This window comes from Acomys minous (assembly GCF_964271855.1).
Source record: "Acomys minous genome assembly, chromosome: 2".
In the NCBI taxonomy this organism is placed as follows: domain Eukaryota; kingdom Metazoa; phylum Chordata; class Mammalia; order Rodentia; family Muridae; genus Acomys; species Acomys minous.
This window is the reverse complement of record NC_140484.1, coordinates 86,641,017-86,668,174: the sequence shown is the minus strand read 5'-3', so window position 1 is coordinate 86,668,174 and position 27,158 is coordinate 86,641,017. Positions and strand designations below refer to the sequence as shown.

Here is a 27,158-nt window from a genome sequence, read left to right as displayed (position 1 = left end):
TAAGTTTCAGGCCAGCCAGGGCTACATAGTAAGACCTTGTCTCAACCACAAACAAACAAGCAAAAACAAGAGAGGAGGATTACAGATCACCTAATCTCTAAAGCCTTTGCCAAAGGGTTGGATATTGGGCACTGAACGGGACTTGGCTGCTCTTTGCTCTGGAAGGCCCGAGCCCTGCCAGAAGGGACACAAGAGCAAGAGCGTGAGCTCAGCATCAGACCTGGGCTCAGCTCTCAGTGCTGCTTGCTAGCTGTGGCCTTGGGTCACTTCTGCGACACTCCCTGTGTTATCGTGTGAGAATAAGGGCCTCACAGGGCCGATGCTTTGAACAAATGCCACCATGGAAGTTCCTGGGAGCCCTGCAAGCGTCATTTCCCGTCCCCTCCTGTCCCCATGGCTCTTATCCCTGAAGGGCATGGCCAGACGGAGAAGCGGGGAACTAATGAGTCCACTCAAGGTGTATTTGCTGAGTATTCACTCCGCATTAGTCGCGAGGAAAGTAGCCTGAAGTTATCTTCACCTTCTCCTCAACAAGACGAATTCCCCAAAGCTACAAATCTTAGGTAACAGAGGGTTAGTAATGTCCCGGAAGAACTGAGCTACTTCCCGGATGCGGGAGTAGGTTGGTCATCAGATGAGCAGAGAAGGCCTCTGTGGGAAAGAAGCCAGCCATGCCAGTGAAGGGGGGAGCAGGGGACAGCGCATGCCTGGGCCTGGGGCTGGGGGGGAGTCTGGCTTACGCGAGGAGCTAAAAGGAGATCCACAGGGCCAGGGGGAGTGGAAGGCTGGTACAAGAACTTAGGTAAACCAAGAGAAGTGGTTTTATGCACCCCCCTCTTTTTTAAATGATGCCAATTTACTCCAGAGCCTCAGGTGGGGCAGCCAAGCCTCTGTCACTGAGCTACATCTCCACCCTTGCCTTTGATTTTACATGCGTCCTAGAGCCAGGAGGCACTCAGTTGACACGACGTTACAAATAAAGAGTTGTCTGGCCCTGGTCCTAGGGGATTCAGTACATCTGTGATGCCCCTTTCCCATCTCCTAGCCGCAGGGAGCTTCCCACAGTGAGGAGGGAGGGTGCTGCTGGGGGAGCTTCAGGAGTCGGAGAGTCGTCATCATATACTCTTTGAGCCCTTGGAGCTCAGCCCCGGAGCACAGCCTTCTGGGTTCCTCCAGTCCTCAGTCAAATGCTCGCGTAGCTATAGGAGGAATGAGACTTCCAAATTAAAACTGCTCAGGTCCCAAGTACGAAGGGCTGGGCCTCAGGGTCCTCTCACTACATTGGGATGGACAGACTCTCCAGGGTCTTGCAAAGTCTCCGAGGTCCCTGAGGAGAAGGCACGGTGACCCAGGTCTTCCCCAAGCTCCAGGTAGGCAGGAGATCCCAGCTTTGCAGGAGTTTCTCCCGGGGAGGGCAGAGACTGGGATGGAAATGAAAACTAACCCTGGGGACCAGAGGACAGGAGGTCCCGATGTCCCTTCCAGCACCTGCCTGGCCTCCCTGCTTAGTCTTGGCCTAAAGAGAAACCCAGGGGTGCATCCCTTGGAGATTTGCTCTGATCTTCCCTGAAGTACAGAATCTGGGCCTCCTGGGTCCCCACTCCCTGCCCCCCGCTCCCCAGGGATGGAGGTGCTAATGAAATAGCTCCTGTACGTGACCTCGGAGGCCCAGCTATTGACGTCAGCAAAAGATGGAATGATGTAACCTGATCTTCCCTCTGGGGGTACACTAGGGATGGGGAAGGAGTGGCCAGGAAGCTGACTAGTGGACAGAACCCCAGGCCAGGCCAGGCCAGGGCAAAGCGCCCCGGCGTAGGCAGCACCGAGGAACCTGGCGGTAGGGTGCTTCTGGTGGGCAGGATGTGTTATCTGAGTGAGTGGCCCAAATCCTTCCTCAAAGCATTTATCCGCCACTACAGCCACCATCAGGTGAGACGGTGGGCTTCTTCCTGACACAGGTGCCATAGCCGTGAGTGTGGCAGCAGTTACATGGGAGCGTGTCATTGCTGCATGGGGTCCATGTGTGCACATATGTGTTCAGCTTTGTGTGTGCCTCTGTGGCCTTTGCTGGGGATAAGATGTTTCTGGGCTAATCCGGCATGTTCTATACGGGTCTGGTATGCCAGACAGTTTGGTTCCTGGTTTTCCTCCTCTCCTTCCATCCTTACCCTGAGGAGCTGCTGTGGGCTTTCTGGACAGCGACCTCGCCTCCCCACGTCTGCTGTGGGCACGCTGGGTACACATGGGACCTGCAGCTATAATTCCGTTCTTTGGATTTTCCAGGTGGATTTTCTAATTGAAAATGATGCAGAAAAGGACTACCTTTATGATGTGCTGCGGATGTACCACCAGTAAGTGTGTGTGTCTGCATTGCCAAGCCTAGGCAGGCCATCTGTGTCACAGGAGTTCAGAGTGGGTGATGTCCTAAGACAGCACATGCTCTGTGCTCCTGGCAACCCCATATATATGCTGTTCACGTGCTCGCAGTTTCAGTACCTGTTCATATAAACACTTCCTTCTTGGCTCTGGGTTAGGACTCAGGGGTATACTGTGAGTAAGAAAGACTGCCCATGGGGCTGGAGAGATGGCTCAGTGGTTAAGCGCACCGCTCGCTCTTCCAAAGGTCCCGAGTTCAATTCCCAGCAACCACATGGTGGCTCACAACCACCTACAGTGAGGTCTGGCGCCCTCTTCTGGTGGGCAGGTGTACATGCAGGTGAAACACTGTGTACTTAAATAAATAAATCTTTAAAAAAAAGAAAGACTGCCCTTTGTCCTCAGGATGTTTCCAGTCTGGTGGGGGTAGCTACCCTGATAGGTTCAATAGAATATTCCTGTTAGGACAGGAGAAGAAAGCCAGCCTCAGCCACTTTATCGGCTGTCTCTGGTCATCCAGCTTGCTTTTGATTCATTCAGTGCAGTGGGTGGGTCAAAGGTCACAGCCAGGCACTCACCCACCCTCTGACCTCCCCTAAGGACCATGGATGTGACCGTGCTGGTGGGGGACCTGAAGCTGGTCATCAACCAGCCCAGCCGCCTGCCGCTGTTCGATGCCATCCGGCCCCTGATCCCACTGAAGCACCAGGTGGAGTATGACCAGCTGACACCACGACGTTCCAGGTGCGTCCCCAGGCCAGGGGCAAAGGGCTGGGAGGGGCCAGCCTGGCCGTCAGACCTGAGCGTGGTCATCACCGGCCACCCCATCGCTGTAACAGGAAACTGAAGGAGGTGCGCCTGGACCGTCTGCACCCCGAAGGCCTCGGCCTCAGCGTGCGCGGCGGCCTGGAATTCGGCTGTGGACTCTTCATCTCCCACCTCATCAAAGGTGGCCAGGCAGACAGCGTTGGCCTGCAGGTAAGACAGCCGGTGGCATGGGACCAGGGTCCCAAACGCCCCACCTTCTCCTGATCCAGTCTGTAGCACAATGTGGACACCTGTTTTCTTAAGCCTTGGGGGACAAAGGAAGAGTCCAGCTGGTATTATATTTTATTTTATTAATTTATTCAGATTACATCTCAACTGTTATCCCATCCCTTGTAACCTCCCATTCCTCCCTCCCTTCCACTTTCATCCTATTCCCCTCCCCTAGGTCTATGACAGAGGGGACCTCCTCCCCCTCTCTAAGGTCACAGGCTATGCTATCAAGTCTCATCTTGGTAGCCTGCTTATTCTTTCTCTGAGTGCCACCAGGCCTCCCCACCAAGAGGAGGTGGTCACATATGGGGCACCAGAGTTCCTGCCAGAGTCAGTCCTGCTCTCCACATAACTGTGGAGAATGTCCTGTCCATTGGCTAGATCAGAGTAGGGGTTCAATGTTTACTGCATGTTAGTTAGTGCAGTAATTTGAGCAGAACCCCCCTGGGCCCAGATCCACCCATCACAATGTTCTTCCTGTAGGTTTCTAGGACCCTCTGGATCCTTCTATTTCCCTATTCTCCTCCAACTGGTATTTTGATGAGTGTTTGGAAGCTTTCAGGATACAGGAAAAGTGTGTGTGTGTGTGTGTGTGTGTGTGTGTGTGTGTGTGTGTGTGTGTGTCTGTCTGTCTGTCTGTCTGTGTCTATGTGTGTGTGGTGTGTAACTGTGTGTCAGTCTGTGTCTGTGTGTGTGTGTCTGTATCTGTGTGTCTGTGTGTCTGTGTGTGTCCTCACACATACCAGGCAAATACTCCACCCTGAACCCCTGCCTGTTTTCTTGGGTCAAGCTAGGAAACTGACTGCTGCTTCCTGCCACTGCCACTGAGCCCCCCTCCCCCACTCCCCTACTTCCTGAAGGAGAAGCCGGCTTAGGCCAGGCACCTGCAGCTTGGTGCGGGGGTGGGGGGGTCACCCTTTACTCTATGCAGTGTGATGCTTAAGAATGTAGACACTGCCTTTGGACCATCCCATTCGGATCCTGGCCTTGGCTTCCTTTAGCCATGTGACTTCAGTCGGCCCTGGATGCTGCTTTTCTCACCCATAAAGCCATCTGCCTCATTTGGCTGTTCGAGAAACAGGGGAGTGAATGAGACGGTGCTCACAGCTTTGGGGCCGTGAAGTTGACAGAGGAGGAATTGCTGAACCTTTCCACACACATCACATGCATCAGCCCATTTTATAGTGCGTGCAGAGACACAGAGGCCAGTGAGCAGCAGAGCCAGGCTTTGAACTTGGGTCTCCCGGAGCTGAGTCAGCACCCCAGGCTTCTCCCATGTGGTCCCCACACTTCTGTGTCTGAGCAGGGGCAGGCAGACCTCCAGGTCCGAGGCTTGTTTTTGTCGACCGAGGTAAAGAAACTTGGAGAAATTTTGTTGTCAGCATCCAAATCAGGATAAGCCAGGGGCTTCTGGGGGTGGGCGGGGGGCGGGGGAGGGCTAGTGCTGATGGTCTGAGACCGAGGGGGAGGGGCACGGCAACAGCAAGCTGACAGATGAGGCTTTGTTCACAATCTCTGTGTCAGGGCTCTCTCGGTGCCATCTGAAATTTCAGCCTCTCTATTGTTCTTTTCCTCTGTGGCACATTTTCCAGCCCAGAAGCTCGGCCAGAGGAGAGAAGGTAATGAGTTCCTCTCTTGGTGTTAGCTGCCCCCCCCCTTTTTCCAGAGTGAGCTCTCCTCTGAGGACAAGCGCTTTCTTGCAGCTCCCTATGAAGGAGGGCACCAGGGCACGCTCATGAAACTCAGCCAGCCCGCCTCCCTCCTGGACTTATGAAATACCGTTCCCCCTTTCCTGGGGCTGTTAGACCCATCTCTTCTTTGTCCCACTACCTCACAGATTGTGGTATTACTGTGATCTCCGTACAAAGGCTCTTTTGCAGGATTCTGTGTAGAGTGAGGGGGGAGAGGGAAGTTGATCCTGCAACCCTACCCAGGGGCCGTGTGGGAATCGGTCTGACTGGGGTCCTGGTGAGTTCCTGTGGTAACGACACAGGGGACTCCACTCAGGAGGAGCCAGGACAAAAACTGCCTTCATCCGTTGACCAAACCAGGGCTTAAGTTCCTCATGCTGAGGACAGCACAGAGAAGATTCTAGATGTCAAAAGGGATTTGACCTGAGAAGCTGGGAGGCCTGAGGGGGCTTGAACCCTCTAACAGGTCCTCCCTGCAACTTCAACCATATTGTTTCTGTCCCTTCCTGGCTACTTAAGATGTTTTTCACACTCTCTTTATATGTAACTACGTCCTTTATGCACCTGGCCTTTTACTCAGGTAGAAAATTATTCTCCGTGCCTTTCCCATTCCCTGCTATAAAACAGACAGCGTAACCGCTGCCTTCCTGTGGGACTCTGGGTCTCCGAACAGGTGGCAAGAATCCATAGCAGGCCAGACACAGGGAACTGCAACCAGGCTTGGCCACATGCCCTCCTTTTCCAGACATCCAAGAGCCAACACGTGGTGTCTATAACATAAGATCTGACCATGCATCCCAGCAGCCTCTTTGCTTACTGAGTGACTTTGAACAAATCACTTCGCCTCGCTGACCCTCTCTGTCTCTTCATAGTGCCACCCATGGTCCCCACATAAAGGTCTTTCGGCAGGTTCCACGCAGAACAGGAACACGAGTTAATGCCCTTTGGGGTTGTAAAAACAAACAAAGCAAACAAACAAAAACAGGTGCAAGGAATTATCCAGATGTTCTCTTTGAAGTCAGTGTCCCCAGAAATGTAGAACGTTCTTTAGTGAGTGCTCCTGTCAGGACACTGCGAAAATGTGCGTTTGTGTCTCAGGCAGAGGGCAGGCCATTTCATGGCGGTAATGAGAGGTAAGTATAGGAGCGTCATAGGCTGGGAACTGATCTGGAGACTCTGTGCCCTCAGAGTCCAGCCTGAGTCACCTGCATGTCCCAACCCTTCTCCAAGAGACCAGCTCATGTGGGTTCAGGGACGCCCACAGCCTCAGTCTATAGGACACCTGAGCTGTGTCCCTGTGTGGCAGCTACTGCCTCCGTGTCTTCATGGCCTCATACCCCAACCCTGTCTCTTGCCCATCCTAGCCCAACCCCACTGTCTTCTCTCATGAGATGTTGCCGTGCAAGGATCCTTCAGCTTTTCTGTTACTCATTACGGAGTTTCAGTATGATTCCCCAGGCATGGAGGAGGCAGCAGGAACGGCCAGCAGGGGGCAGTCTCATCATGCTCTGCCTCTTAGAGCTGGCTCCATGGGCCTCCTTAATTTAAAAACTGTTTATTAAGAACCTGCTGCGGGGCCCATACTGACTGGCCGTGCACATTTACACAGTGCTCGTTTAATTCTCAGCAGCCCCATGATTTTTCCCTTTACATATGAAAGCTATGGTTCGGAGAACTCACATCAAATTAATAAAAAATTTAAAAGGATTTGAGGCCAGGGGAAATGGAGCCCAGAGCCCCGTGGTCATTCTCTGACATTTGCCTGCTCCCAGCATCAGAAGTCAGTTTAACGTCATTGGGGTTTCCACGGGATGGGAGGAAAGAGAAGGTATGTTCGTGTTAGTGATGAGAGCTTGGGTCTAGAGTCATGGACCCCCATTCCAGCTCACAGTGTGTTAGTCGGCGACAGAGACAAAAAGCCTGCTTCTGGGGGTGGGAGAGACAAAGGCCAGACATGGCTGCTGGATTCCAGAACCCGGTGGTACCTTAGTGCAGTGACAGAGGAACCAAGGTGAGGGGACGGAGTCCTGAATCCTGCTTCCTCTGCTCTGTTACGCACCTACTGCGTGCGGGCTTCTCCCCACCCCCAATCTTGGTTTCTTCATCCTGGGACTGAAAGCAGCATTGCCTGCCACTGTTGGAGGATGGTTTGGCCGTGACATGGTACCAGCGGACAGATTAAAGCTTTTGCTTGGTGTTGTCCCTGCTGGGGCTGAGGGCATCAGGAGTGGGCCTGCTCCATTGCTTGGCCCTCTTCTCCCATATTTGTCCCACCTCTGTGTGCCAAGGTAGGGGACGAGATTGTCCGGATCAACGGCTATTCCATCTCCTCCTGTACCCATGAGGAAGTCATCAACCTGATCCGCACCAAGAAGACCGTGTCCATCAAAGTGAGACGTGAGTGAGGCCAGACGGGGCTGGCGGTTTGTGACGGGGATGGGGAGGCGGCCCCAGCTGCAAGGGCATAGGAGCTTTCCTAACATGCTGGGGGTTTTTTTTCTCCCACAGACATCGGCCTGATCCCTGTGAAGAGGTAAGCAGGCCTATCTGTCGGTCTCCACCTGGGCCAAGATTCCTAGGATCTGGCATACCCTGAACTAGCATTGCTTCTGGGCTGGGGGAGGCGAAGCACAGGTCCCAGATCCTTCAAATGTGTTAACTGGACCCCCCTCTTCTTTGTTCCCTTCCCCTCAGCTCCCCCGAGGAGCCCCTCAAATGGCAGTATGTGGATCAGTTTGTGTCAGAGTCTGGGGTAAGACACTAGGGGTCGGACAGATGGCCTTGAAGGAGGGATGGTTCTGGGGAACGGGCCCTCTAGGACGTCACCTAGGCCCATAGGGTACCTGGCACACTCCTATGATGTGGTGGGCCTCCAGACCCACATCCCAGGGATAAAATGGCTGTTTGGTCTCTGTGAATATGGGGGGAGGGGCTTCATCGGGAGGTCTCAAGCTCAAGAGGCCACTTGAATGTCTGTAGACCCCATAACCTGATCCCCTCCCTCCTCCAGGGCATGCGAGGTGGCTTGGCCTCACCTGGCAATCGAACAACCAAGGAGAAGAAGGTGTTCATCAGTCTAGTAGGCTCCCGGGGCCTGGGCTGCAGGTGGGTAGCGGGCATGGGGCTCTTTAGGTGGGTGCTATGCCCAGGGCTCAGGGACAGCCAGGAGACCCCAGACTCCCCAAGGCTTTCCCTCCCTTTCCTCGCTGCTGTTCCTGAGGACTCTTGTCCACCCGCGATGGGTCTCGTGCACTGGTGATGATGAGGAAATGGAGACTGAGAGACAGAACCATATTCCCTGGATTCAGTTCAGTCCCTGCAAGAGGATGTTTTCCAGCTAATTATCTGCCATAGGTCTCCTGTCACCTATGGTTCTGGAACCTTCCCTTAAGAGGGGCCAGGAAGGGCTGGGCAGTGGTGGCGCACGTCTTTAATCCCAGCATTGGGGAGGCAGAGGCGGGCAGATCGCTGTGAGTTCGAGGCCAGCCTGGTCTACAAAGTGAGTCCAGGACAGCCAAGTCTAACACAGAGAGACCCTGTCTCGAAAAACAAAAACAAAAAAAAACAAAAACAAACAAAAAAAACCCTGTTTCAGAAAAAGAAAAGAAAGTCACAAGCTCTGTAGCCAGCAGGTAGTAAGCAGTTGGTAAATGCTACTATTAGTTAAGTTGTTCTTATTATTTATTTTCATTTGCATTTAATTTTTTTAAGATTTAAATTTTTTTTTTTACTTTCATCTATGTGTGTTTCTATCTGCATGTGTGTTTTTGCCCTTGAGAGTGGGTGCCCACAAAGGCCAGTAGAGGTCGTCAGATCCCTGGCGCTGGAGTTCTAATGTGTGCTGCCTGATATGGGGGCTGGAAACCAAACTCTGGACTTCTCTTCATGAGTATCAAGTACTGGGTCTCGCTGTGTAGCCCTAGCTGGCCTCACACTCTCGGAGATCTGCTTGCTTCTGCATCGGGAGTGCTGGGATTACGCCCAGCTCCATAAACGATTTGTAATGTCCGTCCTTGGGTATGAGGCTTTAGCTTAACTGGGAGGGTGTTGGCCTGGTTTCAGTCCTTAGCACTGTATACACTGAGCATAGTGTGCACACCTGTAAATCTAGCACTTGAGAAACAGAGGCAGGAAAACCAGAAACCCAAGGTTGCCCTCGGCTGTAGAGTGAATTTGCTCTTTGTCTGGGCTAGACAAGACCTGTCTCAAAAAATAAAAATGAAATTCAAAGTCCCTGCTTTCTGGGAGATGGCAGCCTAATATTGAAGCTAACCCACTGATTACGCCAATGATTACAATATTGTGTGACAAAGATGCCGGTGGCGCTACACCCTGAGTCAAGGGGTGAGAGATAAGTTTCCTACCTGTGCCACCGCTCATCAGTGTCCTGGGATGCTCTTCTGTGAAAGGGTCTAAGTCGGTCTCCAGCTGGCTGGGAAAGAGTGCTGTGATTGATTAGTGATGTCTGTCACAGACTTGGGAGAGGAAATAACAGCACAAGAACCATCCTCGCTATTTATAATTTAGAAGCACTAATATTCCTGGGGGGTTAGTTAACTTAATTGGGTTCTGGTGAAAATCTTATAAGGAATGAACAGGAAAATTCTAGAAAGAAAAAAAAAGCCATGTTGGGTGAGGGGCTGAGATGAAATCACAAGGAATTTTCTGTGACTGATGCCTGGGAACAGCTGGAAGGGAGATAAAGACACAGGGCCTTGGGCCTTGAGCTTCTGGGTGACCCATATTCCAAGTGCTGGCCCTCTAAACAGAGGGCCACAGGCTGGTCATTGAGAGTGAACAAAGCTGCAGGGGACAAGCCGCGTCACCACATCTCTGCCTCCCACAGCATCTCCAGTGGCCCCATTCAGAAGCCTGGCATCTTTATCAGCCATGTGAAGCCTGGTTCCCTGTCTGCAGAGGTGGGGTTGGAGGTAAGTACTGGGATGGGAGAGGGACAGGGACCCACATGCACACTTACAGATGTTGCACCTTCCCACATAGCCTTTCCCTGGACAACGCTGGCTGGCGACTGCCTGGTGGTCCCCAATGGGAAAGGCATTGCAGAGAAGAGGCATTGAAACCCTAGGCAGCTTTCTTCAGCTCTGGCAGCCATCGGCCTTAAGGTTATGGTGATAATACTCAGAGTTGACATTCTGCTTTCTAAACCTTGTCGCAACTCTGGGGATTACAGACTAACGTTACCCCATGCTGAACAATCCAAAACTAGAGACATTTTCTTCCGAGGCAGTGTGCCTATAACAAAGAGCCAGGAGTCAAACAGGTTCCCCCGCCCCCTTCCATATCTCTTGTGTGTGGGGCGGGGCAGGGATGGAGGGGAAAGTGGGAGCTTGTGGGTCTCTGGGTGGGGACCGGGGAGGGGGGTCTAGGCACTCTCTCTGCCTCCCTCTTCCCCAGTGCTCCTGGGATCATCCCTCAGAGCTGTGACTCTTAATCGCTTCTCCAGACAAATGCCTCACCTACAAGATTACAAGATAAGGATTCTAGACCCTTCCTTCTAAAGTTGTCGTGTAGATTAAATTAACATTCAGTCTGGATCTGTGTCGGGCACGTAACACCGATCAATAAGTGTCAGCAATGCCTGTCACTATAATGAGGGTCCAACAAGGCCTTCTGTGTCCATTAACTAAATCTTGTAAAGGAAATATCCTAACTTAGCAGAAGGTATTAACTTCTAATCTTGTGATATTTGATAGCCAATAAAACCATTATGGGATGGAGGAGTGCCAGGATGAGCTTGGGGCCCTCCCAGAGCTCTATCAGAGCTTGCCACCTGGTCTCTTCCCTGGAAAAAGAAATTGGCTGCTTGACCACCAGCCTATATGTCTAGCATGCCAGGAGACCTTCCTGTAGATGGACGTAAGGATTAAACACACTCAAGCACACGCACATGCACTCGCACACGCACACACACACATGCACGCACATGCATGCCCTGACCCTTTTCTGTTTCTCCCTCAGACAGGAGACCAGATTGTAGAAGTCAACGGCATCGACTTCTCCAACCTGGACCACAAGGAGGTGAGACATGGTGTCCTCATCGGCTGTACCTCCTCCCCCACACACGTCTTCCAGCCAGTGCCACAATGCCCGAGACCCTGATGCTCTCAGCCCGCACTGCTCCCGAGTGTCAGAGGCCCCAGCTGACCGTCCCCCTGTCTCCACAGGCCGTGAATGTCCTGAAAAGCAGCCGCAGCCTGACCATCTCCATCGTAGCTGGAGCTGTAAGTCCAGAAGGAAACGAGGGGGCCCCCGGGACCCCTGGCTAACTCAGCAGCAGAGGCTGCCTGCACTCCTCCAGGGGCTGAGCTTCCTTTCCCACCCCCTGACAGGGCCGGGAGCTGTTCATGACAGACCGGGAGCGGCTGGAGGAGGCTCGGCAGCACGAGCTGCAACGGCAGGAACTCCTCATGCAGAAGCGCCTGGCCATGGAGTCCAACAAGATCCTCCAGGAGCAGCAGGAGATGGAGCGCCAGTGAGTGGCCCGCTGGGGACACCCCCCGCCCACACCCCACACCAGACACTGCAGACTTCCGGTTGCTTGTCCTGGGCCCATTCGAACTCTTCCTGTTGTGCCCTCAGTGGCAGAATAGGCGTCCATCCTCTTCCTTAGACAGCCTGGCTCCTTGCTAAAGACACCTGACTTTCAGACACCAGTACTATAAAAGAGAGAGAGAGGCTTCTGCCAGCCATAGTGAGCATGCGCCGTGCCTTCGTTTATGTTGCTAGTTTAGCTCCCATGGTACCCCTGGGCAGTCGATGGTATCAAGCCATTGCGTAGGCGAGAAGGCTGCGACGTGGGAAGATGAAGCTGCCTGTGTCCAGAATCGTAGGTGGCCAGGCTGGGACATTCATCTACACAGTCTGGGTCAGGAGCCTGGCAGTCCCCACGGGGGCACCTACCTGTGATGATAAACCTCACCCTTACATTTTTGGAACAGCAGGCTGAGAAAATCAATGGGATAAGCAACTCACAAATCAAAACCACTGTCAGAATACCAGCTATGATGCATTTGGGGTGCTTACCGAGTGTTTGGAAGAGGGAAGAGGGAGCAACTCGGCCTCCCCCCTCACAGAATTAGCCTGGTGAGCAGCCCTGCTCGACCTTTGCTTGGGAGCTGATCCATGTGCACCCGCCACCTGCTCCTGTGGCACAGAATCCCTGCCCAGCAGCTGCAGATGAAATTACCCAGGAGCGCTGGGCCTAGACTTTGCAGACTCACTTCCACAGCCAACATTGGTAACTAACATCTTTGGAAGAGCAACAGAAAAAAAAATTACAGCAGTCAGCCACAAGAAGAGTTACTTTATGCAGGCCAACTTCTGTTTGTGTTTTCAGGAGGAGAAAGGAAATCGCCCAGAAGGCCGCTGAGGAAAATGAGAGATACCGGAAGGAGATGGAGCAGTAAGTGTGTGGGGGTCCAGCCCTCGTAGCCGTGGCTGCATGTCCTGAGCATAGCTAGTTGGAAACATGGACACATCTGCATCATCCCACAGCATCACACATGAACACATATGTGTCATCCCACAGCACCACACATGGACACATCTGCATCATCTCAGAGCATCACACGTGGACACATCTGCATCATCCCACAGCATCACACATGAACACATATGTGTCATCCCACAGCACCACACATGGACACATCTGCATCATCTCACAGCATCACACGTGGACACATCTGCATCATCCCACAGCATCACACGTGGACACATCTGGGTCATCCCACAGCATCACACGTGGACACATCTGCGTCATCCCACAGCATCACACGTGGACACATCTGCGTCATCCCACAGCATCACACGTGGACACATCTGCGTCATCCCACAGCATCACACGTGGACACATCTGGGTCATCCCACAGCATCACACGTGGACACATCTGCATCATCCCACAGCATCACACGTGGACACATCTGCATCATCCCACAGCATCACACGTGGACACATCTGGGTCATCCCACAGCATCACACGTGGACACATCTGCATCATCCCACAGCATCACACATGGACACATCTGGGTCATCCCACAGCATCACACGTGGACACATCTGGGTCATCCCACAGCATCACACGTGGACACATCTGTGTCATCCCACAGCATCACACGTGGACACATCTGCGTCATCCCACAGCATCACACGTGGACACATCTGCATCATCCCACAGCATCACACATGGACACATCTGCATCATCCCACAGCATCACACATGGACACATCTGCGTCATCCCACAGCATCACACGTGGACACATCTGTGTCATCCCACAGCATCACACGTGGACACATCTGCATCATCTCACAGCATCACACGTGGACACATCTGCATCATCCCACAGCATCACACGTGGACACATCTGCATCATCCCACAGCATCACACTTGGACACATCTGGGTCATCCCACAGCATCACACATGGACACATCTGTGTCATCTCACAGCATCACACATGGACACATCTGTGTCATCTCACAGCATCACACATGGACACATCTGGGTCATCCCACAGCATCACACGTGGACACATCTGGGTCATCCCACAGCATCACACGTGGACACATCTGTGTCATCCCACAGCATCACACGTGGACACATCTGCATCATCCCACAGCATCATACATGGACCCATCTGCATCATCTCACAGCACCACATGTGGACACATCTGTGTCATCCCACAGCATCACATGTGGACACATCTGTGCCATTTCACAGCATCACACATGAACACATCTGCATCATCTCACAGCATCACACGTGGACCCAGCTGACTCCACTGTGGATCCTCTTCTCTCACAACCCCTCTTTAATTCTAAGCCAGGGCGCATTGCTGAGGCTGTGTGAACATTCAGTTTAGACCCGCCCCGTGCCCCCCAGCATTGGCTTGCATTAGAGCCGGAAAGCCACCCTTCCTAAGTTGGCCAGGGTCCTCTGGTGGCAACCAGTGAGCCTCTGAAGGGTCGGCCTCCGAACACAGGTATGGGGGTCTCGTTTCAGGATCATGGAGGAGGAGGAGAAGTTTAACAAGCAATGGGAAGAAGACTGGGGCTCAAAGGAACAGCTCATTCTGCCTAAAACCGTCACCGCAGAGGTGCACCCGGGGCCCCTTCGCAAGCCCAAGTGTACGTAGAACCTGTCCGGGATCGGGGGCGGCGGGGAGCTTTCCAGGGCCTGAGGCTAAGGGAGCTACACAGAAATACAGTCTTCTCCACTCCTCAGTACCTCCCCAGGTGACCATCCCAGGGCCGCCTGGGCTGTATGTCACTCGGGGAGAGGCAGTGGGGTGGGGGTGGGGGTGGGGGTGGCGACCATGAGCCCTGGAGTAGGAGCGATCTACCAAGCCTCCTTGTCTGGGGGCAGAGGTCTGGTTTATGCACCAGCTCCCACACTGTACCCCATGACACAGATACAGCAGATCTTTGGGGAGCTGCAGAGGGGACAGAGAGCTTGGCAGGTGTGGAACTGGCTTACAGGATGACTACTTGAGCGCGCTGGCTATTGTGCTGTCTTCTGGCTTGGTTCTGCACTTGGGCTGGCTTGCAACCAGCATTGAGAGAGAGGGGGTCGATCTCTGGTGGTCCAAGGTTGGCAGGCGACTGGGGTCAAAGTTCCGAGTCATCCTACATTCCTGCATGTGTGCAGCCTTCCAGGCACTACACGCTGAGGATGGAGGCAGGGGGAGGAAGAGGACAGCCTCATCCATGTACTTCTCTGGAGTCTGAGGGCTGTGCCATGCTACCCTTCCCATCTCCTCTTTAGCAGTCTTGCCCCAGTTTTCAGTTTCAGCTCAGGCCTCCAACCCACGTGCTCTCAGGCCCGTCTTCCAGGATGTTCCAGGAGCTAGCGGAGGAGAGGGGCTCCAATCAGTGTGGGGCCATCTGTGGCCATCACAAGTCCCTCGGTCCTGGATGGGTCTTCACTCCCATCCTCCCTGTCTGTCTCTGTTCGTGCTTGGCACCGGCAGGTTCTCCTAACCTTACCATGCTCAGGCCTAGACTGTGGGAACCTCCAGTTGGGAGTATCCCTGGACCCCAGAATCAAGATTGCTTATTGCAGTGGGTCTAGATAATTCCCCCAATTTGAGACCCCAACCTCCGCGCACTGTACAGAGAAGTCCCCTTGCCAACAGCAGAGCAGCTGCACAGGACGACTTCTAGAGTCTTCCATTTCACTCTCCCCTGGGATGTTCCTCCTGGGCCTCAGGGCACAGGTGTCATCTCTCAGGAACGACAAAGCAAGCTCTCATCTGCCTCCCCCATGCTAATCCATATTTGCTGAGGCTGTGGCCTGAGATAAATTTCCAGTGAACAATCCGTATTTTAGACAGGAGCTAGTTTCTCTTGTGAGTGAAACGGGAGCTTCAGAAAAAGAGAAATCGATTTTAATTGCTTCTTGTGGAGGTAATCTGAGCCACTGTAGCACCCTTCACAGAAAGCACACCTTCTCAGGCGTGGTGGAAAATAAAAGCCCTTTCACAAGCTAGGTATTTATTTAATGCTTTTTAACCAAATTAAATTTCCTGACTAAAAGGATCAAGAGTTTCCCCTGTCCTCCGGCTATGCTATCCAGAGGCAGCACACACCTTGAGATTGATGACTGAGTCCTCCGCCCACCTGGGGCAGCTGCTGCAGCCAGCCAGCCTCATGGCGCAGGCACCAGCCCTGGTTTGTTCTTTCTCTTGTGGCTGTGACCAAAACAAGTGAAGGAAGTAGCGGTTGCTTTGGCTCACAGTTTGAAGATACAGTCCGTTGTGTCAGGGAGACCAGGGCAACCAGAGTGTGAGGCAACTGGTCACGCCGTGTCTAGAGTCAAGGAAAACAAGTGCACGCGCGCACACACACACACACACACACAGAGAGAGAGAGAGAGAGGAGAGAGAGAGAGAGAGAGAGAGAGAGAGAGAGAGAGAGAGAGAGGCTCACACAGATACATACACTCACATAGACATATACAGAAAAAGGCTGAGACGGAGAGACAGAGACTCACACACAGACGCACACAGAGGGACACACTCAAAAAAGAACACAGAGACAGAAACATACACACAGAAAGAAAGAGACAGAGAGAGACAGAGACTCACACAGACACAGACACACACACACACACACACACACACACACACACACACAGACTCATACATAGACGCACACAGAGGGACACACTCACAAAAACAGAGACAGAAACAGACACAGAGAGAGGCACACACACATAGACACACACACACACACACACACACACACACACACACACACACACACACACTCACACACACACATGGCCCATGGAGGGAAAGGAAAGGCTGTATGGCCAACAAAAACTCCCCCAATCCACTCCCTTGACCTCCCTTCTGCTCTGGACCCAGTTAGGCAGCAGGTTAGATCTGATTTGGGTTTGGGGGTCGGGGTGCTCTGCCTTTGTGAGTAACCAGAGAAGAGCCTGTGGAGTCCAGATCTGGGGACAGGAAGCAACCTAAGCGTACAGGCTGCATTAGCAGCTCTCCCAAGCCTGGTCCCCTTTGAGGCCATGACAGCCCCCTCAGCCACTTACCTACCCATGGCTGGCCAGCCACATCCAACACTACCCAGCCCTCAGAGCCAGGACATACAGTCACAGAGATGCCTAAAACACTAAAAGACCCTTCCTTGGCTTAACGCAGGGTGTGAGGGAGGAAATTCTTATTTTTTTTTTAAATCAAGCACTCCTTCCCCTAGCTAGAAGATGAGGGGCTTAAATGAGACATCGATAGCACCCTCTCCCTCAAGGGCCCCCTCAGTTATCACCCACTCAACAGATCCATGCTTTGAAAGCTGATGGGAGTTTTCAATCCAACCAACCAATCTCTTCTGTCTTTGCTGCCTTCCTTAAGCGCTGGTGTCCCTCTGTCCAGTGCATATGATTGGAGCTGACAGCAAAGCAAGTGAACACCAGCCCTGAGAAAGGAGACTTTATGAAATACCGAAACATAGTTCACACAGAGTTCTATACCTCTGTCTGTGGTCTCAGGGAGGCCAGGGGCCAGCTTGTAAATAACCGGAGTGGAGAGCCGTTCTTTGTTTCTTGTTCTTGTTTTTTTCCACATGCAGTCGGGCCTCCTATTGTCCTAATAGAACATTACCCTGTGTATGTCTCCTCCTCGGGAGTCCCAGCCTTTGTCTGCTGCCCACAAAGCTCAGATCACCCCCTAAGGGATGCCCAGCCCTAAATACAAGGATTATGACAAGTAATAAGGTCCACTCTCCCATGAAAAGCCCTTTTCCTCAGACTTAGATAACACTTAGGCATTGCCTGCCCTTTCCCTATACCTCCAGATTTCATCCCCGTGCCCCTCAAAACAGTCTTCATGATGATGTTGGGTCAGAGGCCCCTGCTGTTAACCCGTTTCACAGACAGAAGAGTTAAAGCCACCGAGGTTCGAAGCACAGTGTGCACCTGCCAGAGCAGGAACAGTTAGCTGGTGACTCCTGAGCCCCGTTGCTGCCCTTGTCCCCGCAGTGTCCTGGAGACAATTAGTCCCGGGTCCCCAGGCTCCTGGACAGCTCCTCTCCTGAAGCCTCTTGGTTCATCGGCTTGCCCCTCTTTTCACCCTGGGTAGATGCTCAGGGAGTGGAGGACAAACTGGAGCCTGCAGACAACCTGGATGGAAGAGCAGAGGAGCAGGGACAGCAGGTTGGCACCCTTGCTTTGCTCCCTGGCTTGGCTGCCCTGCTTGCTCTGCCCACCTCCTTCGGATATAGTGGAGACGCCAGCTCGAAAGAGCTGGCCCACCGTGGGGAACCACTGGGTTCTGTGAGGATGCTCTGAGTACTGAACTTTAGGGACAAGATTCACGGTTGGCCTGGAAACTTACCAGGCACATGCCAGTACAGCAGAGCCACTGGCTCAGATATTTAAATACTGCTCACCCAAGTCCCCTACCCAACAGCTCTGGCCTCTACCATAAGACTGACTCCCCAGCCCCCACATCAGCCACTGAGCTAGTATGCTTGACCTTAACCCTGAGCAAGGAGAGCACGGGCTGTCACCTTTAGCCTTGAGGGCTCAGGTCTGGAGTGCTGCCCACTGTCTGGGCAAAGGGACTATGCCTTGTTTATCTGGCCTGGGTGAGGGGGGTGCCTTCTAGAAGCTTCTCTCCTGCTTGCTGTTACCACAGCTGTCTTTCCAGAACCTTTCAGGATGACTACCTCTCTTTGGCATTAAAAGAGGGGTTGCGATCTGTGCTGTGAGGTGCTTTGGCTCTTTCTGGCTGCAGTTCCGGGCAAAGGCGCGAGCTGCCTTTTGTTCAAAGCTGTTTCTTAGATGGGGAGAGCAGGCATCAGCTTTTCTCTCTTTCCATGGGGCCTTTGTGTTTGTAGCCACTTCTGGGATTTGGAAAAGCATGTCTTTCCACAAGGACAGTCTTTCTGGTTTCTGGCACGAGCTTCAGAAGCCAGTGTTCTGGGGAGACACGTTGATGTGACATGGAGCCTGGGAATCAGGGCGGCACCCGGGTGGTCTCCAGCTCGCTTTGCCCCAGATGCCTCATCAGGTGAGGGAAGCGGGCCAGAGAGCACGATTTCGCTGATGGGCTTCACAAAGCCACGTGTTCCTTGGGAACCTAACCCCCACTGATGCCCACGGAGGCTGTGTCTCATTCTTTGTTCTCTGTCCTTGTAGCTTTTGGGTGGTTTTACCGTTACGACGGCAAATTCCCAACCATCCGGAAGGTAGGACAGGCCTGAGCAAGGTGCCGTGTGCTGCTGAGTTTGGCGTGAGCTGTGGCCTTTTCCATTCATTTCTTTCCCTCTGCAAAGCTGACCCTTCAACCCCTGTCTCTCTGATGCCTGGCACCGGCAGCCATGGTTGGAGGTGTCATGAGAGGGGACAGCGCACTCCCAGCATGGGACTGCCTAAGCCCTGGGTGGCTCTGATGGGCTTGGGGTGGGGTCAAACATCTTCAGACTTGCTATGCCGGGCAGGGCCAGAGCCAAGACCAGAAGCCTGGGCTAAATGGGGCTAACGATGCCAGGATGGGTGACATAGAGCAGTTCATGATGACCTTGCCAGATGTAGCTTTTGTGGAATTTGGCACCCCAGTCTGGGAAAGCAACCATATTAATTTTGACTGTGCCCTGGACCTATCTCTGCCCAGGGCTAGGATTATGTATCTTTCCATTCCCTGAGACCTTTAATATTCTGCCTAAATCTTATTACACTATCTGCAGGCCCCATAAAACTCCCATCTTCCATCTCCCTAAATTTCATCAACATTTGATTATGAAAATGCCACAGTTAATATCTGCACGGTATATTAGACATTCAAGATGGCCTGGTATTTAGAAAGCAGGCTACCAGCATAAATCTGAGTGAACTCAATTTATGACATCACTCGACCAGCTCAGCTCTCTCTAGCAAGGTCCCTTGGCAGCAAAGCTATGGCTTGGGGCTCACTGCCCAGCACACCCCCACCACACAGCAGCAGTGGTATGCCTGACGCAGGCGTGCGTCTTTACCTGGGGTCCCAGCTGTGCGCAGCAGCGAGCAGGCTTAGGCTACAGTTCCTGCTGGATCCCTTCCCAGCCTGCTATAGTCACAGAGAGGGTGTGGTTTCCCAGGGCTGTGCCTCTCTATGCCACAGGCTAAGTCCGTGGCTGGAAGTCCTGTCCAACCTTTTGACACTGTGACATGGCATTGCCATCAACAGAGTCCCCATACGATCGAGTTACAGAAGCCTGGCAAAAATAATCTCATATTGTTTTAAGTAAGTCTGTGGGTTTTTTATCAGGCTACATTTGTAGCTATGCTTGCTGCAGGCTAAAGGCTGGACTCTGGGGGACACTCATTGAGTTAGACGGCTAATTCTATCCATTATAGTCTCTATTGGAATTTGGCTAAAGAGAACAGCATATACCATACACATGTGCATGGACATGTGTATGTGTGTGTGTGTGTGTGTGTGTGTGTGTGTGTGTGTATTAGATTACATACATGCATGCACATACTCATACACACACATGCACATACCACACACACACACACATAGATTTTACTGGGAAAGGATAAGCACAGACAAGTCATGTGCTCTTCAGACACAAATGGCTGTGGAAACGGCAGTGAGCTGGAATGTTCCGCACACGCAAATCACATCCCTCGGAATCTGCTCTGAGTGAAGGGGTCAGGCTGGATTGCCCATCATCGAGTCTCTTGTCATGCTAGAATCAGCTGGTATTTTTGGGCTCTGTTTTCATTTCCCAAAGAGAACGGTTGTTGGCCAATAGAATCTCTCTTCTCAGCCTGGATGGATGAAAGGGACGACACAAACGCATCCCTCACGCCAGCTCTGAAAACACGTCATCAGCCATCGCTTTGTCCCAAGACGCTGGAGACGCTTTGTTTCTCGGTAGCTGGAGCTAAGGAGTATAAAGGGGTGTCCAGAGGCAGGAGCGCCATTAGCCAAAGCCCCCTTCTCTGAAAGGAGAGCTTTCATGGCTCCTATTCCTTCCCTGGCACTAAGTCCCCTCAGTTCGAGACCACCAGTTCATGTGGCCCTAGTCTCTCAGTCTCTGCAGGGCCTGGAGGAGTCACGGTTTGGTCTAGGACCCTTCACAAGAACCAACCTGAGGCTGGAAAGACACTTCAGGAGGTAAAGCACTTGCCTTCCAGGTGTAAGGCCCCGAGTTCAGATCCCAGAGTCCGTGTAAAACCTCCAGCATGGTAGCTTGCCCCTGCATCCTCAGAGATGACAAAGATGCGGGCAGAGACAGGCAGGTCCCTAGAAACTCACAGTTTTGTGGTAAAGTTCTAATCCAATGAGCGAGCCTGGCTTAGACAAAAGATGGAAGGCTCCTAAGGATCACTACCTATGGCCATCCTGTGCCCTCCGCACATGTGTAGCTGCAGCAATGTGTGTGCTCAGTAAATCGCACATGGTCTGATGTGCAGGAGCTCCCAGCCCGGTGGAGCAGGCAGGTTCGTAGGCTGCTAAGTTACCTGCATTGGGGCTGCAGGAGCTCACAGGCATGCCCTACAGCAGTTTGCCCTTTCACATCTGTCAGCTGGCCCTCTTACTGAGGATGTGGCAGGAGCTATCTATGTCTGGCCCTTCTCACAAGCCCGCTCTGGCTGTGAGATCTCGACATTGCTGTACGTTTGGTTTTGTTTTCTAATCCATAGACTGCCCGTTCCTATCATGGCGGCCCCTGAGACACCATGACCCTTCTTTTAGCTGGCTGCCACTAAGCGGACCGTTTCTGGCTCCTGGTGAGGGGGTTCGCCTCTGAGCTGAGCTAGAGTCCTGGTGAGCAGGGTAGGCCATGAAATAAATAGAATTGAAGCAGGGAGAAGCATCTTTTTGGGATGCCGTGACATGCTCTGGAGGTGAGCATTTCCAACGCATATTAGCCATTCTTAGAGACTGGGTTGTCTTTAGTTGGGGCAAGGCGAACCCATTAGAGGTCTGTAGACACTCACTCCCCTCAACTGATGTGAAAGGTCTGCATCTACTGTTGGGAAGTTCACTTCCTCACACCGTGGACTCAAGACTCTAAGCTGATTCAGAGCAGAAAAGCAAGAAGGCTTGTTAGGAAGAGGCGCAATTATCCCGGAAATTGCCTGAGTGCTGACTTTCTCCACATCCTATTCTGAGTGCTGGCTCTGTGCTCTCAGCTGTGTGACGGAAGCACTCTCCCACCTGCTGTGCTCCACCTGCTGTGCTCCTCTGCCCCCTGGGACCTGGAGGATTCAGGTCTGAGCCTGGCTCCATCACTTCCCAGATGTCTGACTTTGTGCAAGGGATTCACCTCTCTGAGCTTGTCGCTTCCTCCTGACCCTGCCTCTTCCAGTCCTGGAGTCTTCAAATGGTCCTCAGTTGAAAATACAGTTTAGAGGGAGCACTGGCTCTGGGCTGTCTAGGTGATAAAGTATAGTGCTTACAGGTAAAGACAGAATCCATTGTCCCTGGCTTAGGGCCCCACATCTAGACCATGACAGATGACCTCTGCACATCAGGTTGACTAGCTCCCCCAGATTTTCTTGAATCTCCCAGGATGCATCTCTGGCATCTGAACAGGAGCCACCTTTCTCCTTTGATGCCAGGGAAGGCAAGCACCCAGGTCGTAGGAAGTAAACGTGATGCCTTTTATTAGGCTGCAATTTGAGATTTACGATGGTATTTCATGGGCACTGACTGAGAGTCCATGGGAAAGCTGTTTCCCCTGCTTTAGAGATGTAGTGAGTCCAGCAGGCCCAGAAAGGGCTACAAACCTTAGCCAAAAGGTCACAGGGCTAGGTGAGGCAGCAAGCCAGTTCTGGCCAATGAGGGAGTATGTCTCCCGCTCTGTGATGGCCAGCAGCGACCTGCCTGACCCCAACCTGAGGTCAGACACCCAGGGTGACAGGACAGAGCCGGGAGTGGGGCTCGCTGAGGCAGGCTGTCTTGTCTTGTCTGAGCACTGGATGCCCTGTTTGCTGTCCCTCGCTAGTGCCAGCGCCACCTTACCACCCTTACCCCACGCACACTGCTCCCTCTGCCCAGAAAGGAAAAGAGAAGAAGAAAGCCAAGTACGACAGCCTGCAGGACCTGAGGAAGAACAAGAAGGAGCTGGAGTTTGAGCAGAAGCTCTACAGAGAGAAGGAGGAGATGCTGGAGAAGGAGAAACAGTTGAAGATCAACCGGCTGGCCCAGGAGGTGTGCGCACAGCCCTGGGCATGGCTTGCTACCCGCCATACTTCCAAGGGCAGGTTTGGCCTCGTTCTCCACAGACGGAGTATAAAGGCAGACCCTTCCTCCCTCCCAGGCTAGAGAGCGAGACTGAGGTCAAGACTAGGGTAGGAGCAGGTTTGAGATTAAGGCTAGTCTCCTGCCTCAGGGCCGGAGGTCTGAGGCTTGACTCCCTGCTCAGGCTAATTACTGATGTATAGAACTCTGGTCCCCTTTACCCCACCAAGGTATAACTCTATGGCAAGGTCTTTCTACCTGAGTTATGGCAATGGAGCTGGTCTTCCGGCCCATGGGCTATCTGAGGCTAATCCCGCTGCCTTTCCTGAAAGCCTGGTTAGCCAGCGACTTGGCTGTCACATTCAGTCCGCTGTCCCTGCCTGGCAAGTCTCACCAAGCTGGCTCGGCTCTCAATCTAGGGGGGTCCAACTTTTTAGCGTAGATGTCAATTCTGAAAATATCTCCAGTTAAAACATGCTTAGAGTCTGAGGTTTGCCCTATCAACACAGTGTGTCTGAGGCTAGACCTCTACAACCTGGGCATATATTTAAGCCTAGCCATGTCACAAGTACTCTGACAGCACCAGCAGCTTCTGTGTCTCGAGTGGGTTGGTCGGCCTGAGCTTCCTGACTGAGGGCAGCCTATTTTCTGCTCCTCTGTAATGCTCCCATGAATCACAGTGCCAGGCTGATTAGATTATAAAGCCAGAGAAGTCCTGGGGAATGCGAAGTGCGTTAGGTCGGGCATTACGAATAGATTAGCTTCAAAATGAAGAATGAGATTGGACTTTGCGTTTCTAAGGACAGGGCAGCCTTGCGGGGGGGTGGGGGGTGGGGGGAGGGGGAGCAGGGGGGAGGGAAACAAGAGTAAAGAAAAGAGGCTACGAAACAAGCCCAAGAGCCTCAGGCTTACATGGCTCCTGGGAGCCAGAGTCGTCATGCAATGCATGAAACCCTGCAGGTCTCCCCCTATGCACCAGCCTCTACTTCCTAACTTTTGTCCCCCAGGTCCAGGTAGAAAAAGCCCGTTTTTTTTTCTAGATGCTGATGTGCCAGCCAGTACTGGGCAGGGCAGCCGGCGGGGGGGGGGGGGGGCGGCGGCGTTAGAGCAGTGCCTGTGTGTGTGTGGCTGCTCACATGACTCAGTGTGCCCTTTGTCCTCTCCTTTCCACACGGGCCCTGGGTCCCAGGTGTCTGAGACTGAGCGGGAAGACCTTGAGGAATCGGAAAAGACTCAGTATTGGGTGGAGAGGCTCTGTCAGACCCGCCTCCAGCAGATCTCCTCTGCTGAGAATGAGATCGCTGAGGTAACAGAAATGTCTTTTCACGTGGACCCTCCTGACACCCTCAGAACAACGCGCTCTGGGCATGGTGGGGGAGGGGCAGCGGGATGTCACTGGTGATCGTCGCCGGCCACCCTGGTGTGCGTTCACTGTCTACAGCCCAGCCCTGACAGCTCCCATCACCTCCTGGGATGGGGGCTATCAGTCTGTAGTTATGAATTTATCTTCTGCGTGACCGCAAGCCCTTTCTGTCCTGAGACAGTCCCTCACTGGACCCGTTGTCCCTGCTGTAGTTACCAAGGCTCTACCTTATATCTCAAATGCATCCCACTTTAGAGGGCAAACTGTCTGATCATTCCCAGAGGGCATAGCTCAGGCCTCTCCTGTGTTTGGCCATCTCCATCCCAGCCCCACTGGCTCTGCTGGGCAGCTGGGTGGCAGCACCCATGGTTCTGGTGTGAGTAATAGGGCTTCAGCAACGAGAGAAAAAGACAGGACATGGCTGGTGATATGCTGTGGACGGAGTAGTGACAGAACTTCTTCACTTCCCCCCAACCCAGATGACTACAGGGCCCCCACCTCCCCCACCTCCTGTGTCTCCTCTGGCCCCACCCTTGAGACGCTTCGCCGGAGGGCTCCACCTCCACACCACTGACTTGGATGACATCCCCCTGGACATGTTCTACTATCCCCCCAAGACTCCCTCGGCATTGCCTGTGATGCCCCACCCCCCACCCACCAACCCACCCCCCAAGGTCCCAGCCCCTCCTGTACTGCCTTCATCAGGCCACGTGAGCGCCTCATCCTCACCTTGGGTGCAGCGCACTCCACCCCCCATCCCCATCCCTCCCCCTCCATCCATTCCCACCCAAGACCTCACCCCTACCCGCCCGCTGCCCTCAGCCCTGGAAGAGGCCCTGGGCAACCACACCTTCCGCCCTGGGGACCCCGGCCGTCCAGCCGATGACTGGGAGGTAAACGCCCACAGTGGGAAGCTCAGCAGCTCCCCTACCCCTGAGCGGAGCTTCCCACCCACCCCAAAGGTACCATCCCACTCTGCATGTTGTGCTGCTTGCAAACAAAGTGGGGTGCGGGTGCTGTTTCCCACGCCCTCCGCTGCTGCAGTGAGTGGAGACGGGAGGAAACATCTTTGGCCCCATCTCCCTGGTGTGATGTTCTGTCCTGCATGGGTGTGCTTCCTTACTGGTTTTGAAGTCCTGTGTTTACGGGGTGAATTGCCGTGACCATGAGATGAGCAGCAGTGTGTTGGGTCAGTGTCACTGTCCTCTCTGTTAGCTTCTGAACCAGCGAATGGTGGTGACCCGCAGTCCAGTGCTTTCTGGTTGTGTGGATGAACAGCCAGCCAGCTGTGTCTTCATAGTAACTGAGAAAGCCTCTTATGTGGGAAGTGAGCTGCTGGTGTAACAGGAGATGGGGGACATGGGGAAAGCTGGGGGGTACTTAACTCTGAAAATAAAGGGATAACAGCCCAGGGTAGAGTTAGGACACAACAGCACCTTTTCCCACAGCAGCTAGCTGGCAGCACTGGCTTGGTGTGTAATATTCAGACACTACTGGCCACCGCCCAAGAAAGAAACACAGAAGATGAGAGAGTTCTTAGAAATTCCCAAATTTACTATTAAAAGATGAGGAATGTTTTTCTTGGCTGCTGAGAGATTGAGTGGCGGTATTTTCAGGAAGACTTATTTCCCATCGATTGATCTTTAGCCAGAGACTACTTTGGAAGAGCCAGTCCCTGAGGACCATGCGAGACTTTGATCCTAGTAGTCAGTGGCCAGGCTGGAGATTCAGCTGAGGAGGCGGCTTTTCACAGGGGGGCCGGGGGTGGGGGGGGGGTGAGCTGTCGCAGGTGGTCGGCAGCACCTCCCCAGTGGCTTTCATCAGCCTCATACTCAAGTTCCCGAAGGGAGATCGGATTTAGCAGGTCAGATGGTCAGAGGAGTTCAGGGCGATGCCGGGTACCTGATGTTGACAGGCTGACAGTCCTGATGTTGACAGCTGGAAGATCGCAGAGGGGCTGGAATCCTGCAGCTCAGACAAGGAGAGAGTGTTTCCACACTCCAGGAGCATGTCCCCAGAGCCCACCCAGACAAATAACCATAAAAATAAGTGGGGTCTTGTGTTGTCCAGGCTGGCCTTGAATTCTTACGTGGCCTAAGATGACCTTAAGCCTCTGCTATGCTTGCGTCCACTTTCCAAGTGTTGGGCTTGCAGGCGCATGCCACCTGTCCACGTTGTGTGACGCTGGAGATTGACTTGGACCTTGAGCATGCTAGGAAGGCACTGGACCAACTGAGCTCCATGCCTTCCCTGAATGAATGCATTCTGAGCTCATACTTACAAGAGTGGCAGGTGCATGGTCAATGCTCAGCACACAGTAATGACGGCTGGAGAGTCCTCGGTCCAAGTAAATTAGAACAAAACAATGAAGCAAACACTGAGTTGAGATTCAAAATGGGCTCCACACTCTAACTCTCCAAGACATTGAGAAAGCCCCACTGGTTGCTCCTATCAGAGCGAAGGGAAGGTTAAAGTCCCCACATGAGGAGTCTTAAAGGGATGGAACACCATGAATATCTCAAGTGACGGAAAACCCAGGACTGTCCTTGACTCAAAGATGCTCCATCATGCTGACCTTCATCCCATCCACCCTGCCTAGTCCCCCACCTGTGTGCCCCTTGCAAGTTTGCAGTCTGTGTAGCAGGAAGTGCAGATCATAACATGTCTGCATAGTCAGCCCGGACATCATAGAAACCGACACTGTGTGCGCCTAAATCCCAACACCTGCCTGAGGAAACTTTCAGAACCATATCTGCCCAGGCGTCGCATGCCACACCCACCGTACTGCTGAGCTATTGATTGATTCAGTCAACGTATGTTTGTTGTTTATTAAGTCAACCCCTACTATATGCCAGACACTCTGCTGGGCACTGGGACCCACCATTAGACAGGGAGCCATCATCCTTGTCCGAGACAGACTAGTTGGAAACGGGGTGAAGGTGGAAAACCCACAGGTGTCTGGGGTAAGTGTGGG

The 27,158-nt window shown here is 53.0% G+C and overlaps 1 protein-coding gene across 1 annotated transcript in view; it reads left to right on the top strand.

Annotated features, from left to right (window-relative positions):
- The window catches only part of USH1C (USH1 protein network component harmonin), a 46,547-nt gene that overhangs the window by 7,792 nt on the left and 11,597 nt on the right, over positions 1 to 27,158 (top strand). Inside the window, 16 exon segments of the mRNA XM_084773336.1 lie at positions 2,284 to 2,351; positions 2,977 to 3,120; positions 3,216 to 3,354; positions 7,394 to 7,502; positions 7,614 to 7,638; positions 7,800 to 7,857; positions 8,116 to 8,210; positions 9,952 to 10,036; positions 11,085 to 11,144; positions 11,291 to 11,347; positions 11,456 to 11,598; positions 12,463 to 12,528; positions 14,127 to 14,251; positions 22,586 to 22,791; positions 24,011 to 24,127; positions 24,664 to 25,146. Coding sequence (XP_084629462.1) covers positions 2,284 to 2,351; positions 2,977 to 3,120; positions 3,216 to 3,354; positions 7,394 to 7,502; positions 7,614 to 7,638; positions 7,800 to 7,857; positions 8,116 to 8,210; positions 9,952 to 10,036; positions 11,085 to 11,144; positions 11,291 to 11,347; positions 11,456 to 11,598; positions 12,463 to 12,528; positions 14,127 to 14,251; positions 22,586 to 22,791; positions 24,011 to 24,127; positions 24,664 to 25,146 — 1,980 coding nt within the window.